This window comes from Chinchilla lanigera, unplaced genomic scaffold, assembly GCF_000276665.1.
Source record: "Chinchilla lanigera isolate Chin_1 unplaced genomic scaffold, ChiLan1.0 scaffold00085, whole genome shotgun sequence".
Lineage (NCBI taxonomy): Eukaryota > Metazoa > Chordata > Mammalia > Rodentia > Chinchillidae > Chinchilla > Chinchilla lanigera.
In genome coordinates this window covers 3621855-3627036 of record NW_004955486.1, presented here as the reverse complement: position 1 = coordinate 3627036, position 5182 = coordinate 3621855, and the positions used below count along the sequence as shown (strand labels likewise).

At 49.1% G+C, this 5182-nt stretch overlaps 1 protein-coding gene across 4 annotated transcripts in view; it reads left to right on the top strand.

The window, feature by feature from the left end:
- Positions 1–1000: 1000 nt before the first annotated feature.
- The window catches only part of Ube4b (ubiquitination factor E4B), a 107164-nt gene continuing 102982 nt past the window's right edge, over positions 1001–5182 (top strand). For all 4 annotated transcript variants that reach the window (XM_005404021.2, XM_005404020.2, XM_013504257.1 and 1 more), the window contains exon 1: positions 1001–1730. In XM_005404021.2, the coding sequence (XP_005404078.1) occupies positions 1707–1730 (24 nt within the window). In that variant the 5' untranslated portion in view covers positions 1001–1706. The remainder of the gene's footprint in view (positions 1731–5182) is intronic.

Genomic DNA, 5182 nt, shown 5'->3' with positions numbered 1-5182 from the left:
GTGGTCTAATTTTACTCACAAATTCCTTTCCTATCGAGTAGCCTGGTTCCTATCTAGCATTTGGGAAATAAACTGTAACTCTTTTAATTCTGGAATGAAACCTTTAAGATTATGGTTTAGGCGGGGCATGATGGCACAAATCTGTAATCCCGACACTAGGGAGGCTGAGGCAGGATTGCCATGAGTTCGAGGACAGCGGGGGCTACACAGTGAGTTCAAGGCCAGCCTGCATGCATAGTGGAGCTGTTTTAAAAAAAAAGTTACGGTTTAGTAAACCACCCGATACAATATATTCTCCATCTGTGGCAATATTGTTTCTAAAATTTCACGTTACTGTTATTCTGACCACTCAACTCAGTTTTGTATAAATTCTGTTTTTGCTTTTTTGAGGCAGGGTCCCCCTTGCTATGTAGTTCAGGCCGGCCTTGAACTCACGGCGGTCCTCCTGCTTCAGCCTCCCAGCTGCTGGGGTGACAGGCGTGCCAAGGCCTGCGAAAGAGTCTTTTTAAAAAAGGGCCCAAGTAAAATACAATTTAATGGCATTCCTTGTGTTAGTTTCCTTGCATCGCGTCCCCGGGGTAGGGGCGGGAATGAGAGATGACGCTTCCTGCAGCAAGGACACGTCCTCCCTTTGCTCTTCCCAGGCGGCAGCGTCTGGGCGGCCGTGGGTGGCCGCGCCCCACGTCACTACACAGCAGGCGCCGCGCGCGCCCCCTGTAGGCCATCCAGCCGTCCTGCGGCCACCGCCGTAGCTTCCCCGCCCGCCTACCTGGGCCGGCGCCCTGCCCCCGCCCCCAGCGCGGTCGCCACGGCAACGCCCCGCCCCACCCGCTCCCCGCCAGTCCGCAGCCCCTCTTGCCCCTCCCCCGTCCAGAGCTGCCGCGGGGAAAGGGGTGGGGCGAGGGCGGGGAGATACGCCGGCGAGAGGAAATCGGCGGTGCGATGCCCGCAGCCTATTGGCTGCTGCGTCCTGGAGCCCGAAGCCCCGCCTGCCTGGCGGGGGTCACGTGATCCCCTTCAAAGATGGCCGCCCTGTTGTTTTGATGAATAATACTTGGTGGGGCGAGGGGTAAGAGTAGGGGTGGAGGGGTAGGAGGATTTACGCTTCCAACGAGAGCATCGCGAGTCCCATCCTCCCCCTCCCCCCGGCCCGGGTTCCAGCGTGGAGGAGGGGCGTGTCCGGCCTGCTTTTAGAGGGGAGGGGCTTCTCCATACAGCGCAGGGCCCCGCCACGGCGGTGAGGGGTCGTCTTGCTTCGGGGCATCCACTCTGCGGTGGGGTCGTTCCCGCCGGAGGCCGAGGGTGGGAAGGAGAGAGCAGGATCCGCTGGAGCAGACGCAGCTGCCGCGCCGCCACACGCAGGCTGTGGGCACGAGAGGAGCTGGAGACCGCGCTGCCCCTCCGGGTAACCTGGGCGGCGAGGGCAGCGAGTGGCGCCTTCAGCTCACCCTGTCGCAGCGGCGGGCAGCGGCGGCTGCCGGGGGCTCGGGCAGCTGGGGGAGTCTCAGAGGCGACGGAAGCCACCCGGTCAAGGCAGTTCAGTGCCTCGTGTTCTCATTTTTTAACCTCTGACTATGCAATTCTGAAACCTCCCCCATTCGGGGGACCAGACAGCCTGCTAGACACCTTCCGCTCGCCTTGCTCCCGCCCTGGTCTCGAGAACCGAAGGACCTCTCCTAACGCCTGTCACCATTAAGAGGAAAGCGATGGAGGAGCTGAGCGCTGATGAGGTGAGCAGGCTGGGGGCGCCTCCGGGGAATTAGTTGGCAACTCTTCGGCGCTTTGGATGGGGATGGTACTGCGCCAGGGGTACCGAGCTTTGGGTTTTGTAGGGAGAATGGAGATGACAGTTTCCAAGAATGAAATGAATCTGGGGAGGTCTCTGGTTTTATTCTCCTGTATTCACTCGCCTTCTTTTTTCCTTCGGAACTCCGCTTGCTTCTTTTCGTCCTTTTAAGGTCTGAAGGAGAGGAGAACATCTTGAGTGGTGCCTTTTCTTCAGGGTATTGAGGAAGGAAGGGCTAGGTTCCGATCATGGTAAATTGCATGTCTTTAGGAATTTAAAGGATGATTTTGGATGGATTCAGAATGTTTGAGAGTTATGTTTGTAAAGAAAGTACTTGACACTCCAAATATGTGAGGATATTTCATTGTGTAAGTTGCTTAAACCTGCCTTTATGTTTGGGAGGTGGCTTACAGACACATTCCTTGATATTTAACAAAATATGTATCTTTTCGGTTGTTTAGAGGATTGCAGTTAAAATTCTAGTAATTTAACCGACCACTAATGACTTCTGGCATTCTCTTTCAGTGTACCTTTTCTTAGTCCGTTTTCCTTTCTAACTTGGGTTTTGCTGTGGCAGAGACCGAAATGGGTGAGCAGATGGAAGCGAATGACTTTGTAAACTCTCCCATTTCTGAGGGGGGCCAGCTAGAGCCCCTTCTTGATGTGGGTAAGGATTGCTTAATAAGATTGTCGTAAAACAGTGGCAATTAGGGTCCCAGGAATTTCCTGTGATCTACAGACTTCCCTGCTCTTTACAGATTGGGAGTTTTCCTTTTCAGGACCCCTGCTGCTTGAAGCCTCTTCAGGCTACCCATTTCTTCCTCCGGTTCATGTAAACTTCCCTGCCGTGTTAGGAAAATAGTCATCCATCAGGTTGGTTGGATTCTTAGGACTCCCCTGCTCTGCTTGTAGCTATACTGTAGTTCAAGTGTTTACTTAGTCACTAGAATTCTCCAGGGATAGAGCATGGAAGTCGTGGGTTAAGGGTCAGGTAGGATGGGAGGCAAATAATTTTGTTGATTGTGATGCTTGGTTGTTTAGAAAGCCAGGATTACTCATTCTGTGTTATTGACTTTGGTTTCCTCAAATACATCAGGAATGCAATCTTAAAAAAGAAAAATATTGAGCAATTTCTTTCACTCAGGAGATACCAAGAGGTCTCCTTAGACACACTTTGTTTTATGTAGCTCTTAAAAGTATTCCCCTTTTCTTTTATATTAATTTAATTATTATTATTATTATTTGTCTTTTTGAGACAGGGTCTCGCTGTGCAGCTCAGGCTGGCCTTGAGCTCACTTTGTAGTCCAGGCTGGTCTTGAACTGGCAACGATCCCCCTGCCTCAGCCTCCCGAGTGCTGGGACTATAGGCATGCGCTATAAATGAGCAGTTTTAAAGAGAAAGTAAAGAGAAGTAAAACTTTTGGCTTTGTGTATTTACTTTATTGGTGGACGCTTGTGTCCCAAATATGATAGATGACATTGATTTTTGATTTGTTAATTTGCCACCATGCCTGACAAGAACATTTTACATATGGGCACCCTCTCATTGATTATCTTGGATTCTTGTGCTTTTCTTTTATCTTGTGCTTTGAAGCAGAGTTCTTATTTGTGTTTTGTTGTTGTTGTTGTTGTTGTTACCGGGAATTGAACTCAGGACCTTGCGCTTGCCAGGCAGGTGCTTGTGCCACTGAGCTATATCCCCGTCCTCTCTGAGTTCTTATTTGTTAAAAAATACTACATTTATATTATTGAAAGTTTAATCAGCTAGATGTGGTGGTACACACCTGTAATGTGGGAGGCAGAGGCAGGAGGACCACCATGAATTCAAGGCCAGTCTGGACTACACAGTGAGACCCTGTCTCAAAAACAAAAAACAAAACAAAACAACAAAAAAGAAAGTTTAAGCCATGGCACATGCCTGTAATCCCAGCACTTGGGAGGGTGAGGCAGGAGGATTGTTGTGAGTTCGAGACCAGCCTAGGCTACATAAGTGAGCTCAAGGCCATCCTGAACTGCATAGCGAGACCCTGTCAAAAAAAGAAAAAAAAAAAAAAGAAAAGAAAAAGGAAATTCACTCACATATTTCAAAATATATTAAAATAGGCAAGGGGCTGGGGATTTAGCTCAGCGGCAAAGCGCTTGCCTGGCAAGCGCAAGGTCGTGAGTTCGATTCCTGGTACCGGAAGAAAAGACAAAAAAAAAAAAAAAAAATAGGCAAGGCAGCAGTCTCTTGCTCTAAATTAGGAAATTAGGTACAGCAGAGTTCCATATTTTAACATAATGAAAAGGTTTGCAAATACAGTCCTTGAAAGATAAAGAATGGCGTAACCAGACCGATAACTTTAGAAGATTTTATTTATTTGTTGGTTTTTTTGAGATCAGGTCTTGCTCTGTAGTTCAGACTAGCGTTGCACTCACTATGTAGACCATGCTGGCCTCAAATTCAGGGGAGTACTCCTGCCACGGTCCCCTAAGTGCTTGGTGGACAGACTTTCAACACCAGGCCTGGCAAGAAGATTTTACATATGGGCGTCCTCTCACTGATCACCTTGGATTCTTGTGCTTTGGAACTGAACTCTTCTATTACCTCGCTGCTCCTTGTTGCTTACATAGCATCATGGTGAATTCACTGCTCCAGGGAGCAGCGCCATGACTTCGGGTGTTCTCTGCAGCTACGTACATTCCAGGTGTTATTGTTTACACTGTGTTTATTCTGTAGCCTACATGTGCACTGTTTGCACCTCCTGGGATGGTGCCGTGCGCGTGCGCAGGGCAGGTGTTGTAAATTGTTTCTCAGCAGCGGTGATGGTGCATGCCAGTCTTCCCACTCGGGGAGGCTGAGGCAGAAGAATCACAGCAAGCTTGAGGCCAGCCTGGGCTACACGGTGAGTTCAAGGCCAGCCTTAATTACATAGTGAGACCTGGGCTCCAAAAACCAAACCAAAACAATATTAGCACTGGTGATAGCACTGAATCGAGTGCTTGTCTTTTGCCAGGACTTCTTCCTGACCCGCTTCCATAGCTAACTGGGCTCAGGGTGTGTCAAGGTGTTAGAAAGGTATTCCTTCCCAAAGGGACAACGTGTGACCTTGGGCCTTCTAGCAGTGTCCTGTTCTTGGAAAAGGCTTGGCATTTGGTACAGCCCAAGAAGCCTGCTCTGTGTCTGGCCAGTGTGCCATTGTCTTGTTGGCTAGGCAGTGTAGTTACCCAGCAGGGGCCTTTTTTTTTTTTATGGTAATACCAGGGATTGAACCCAGGACCTTTACAGTGACCTGCATCTTGGATCTTTCATTCATTCATTCATTCATTCATTTATTTATGTATTTATTTATTTATTTTTAATCTTGAGGCAGCATCTTGCTTAGTAGCTAAGTTACCAAGGCTGGGCTGGAATTT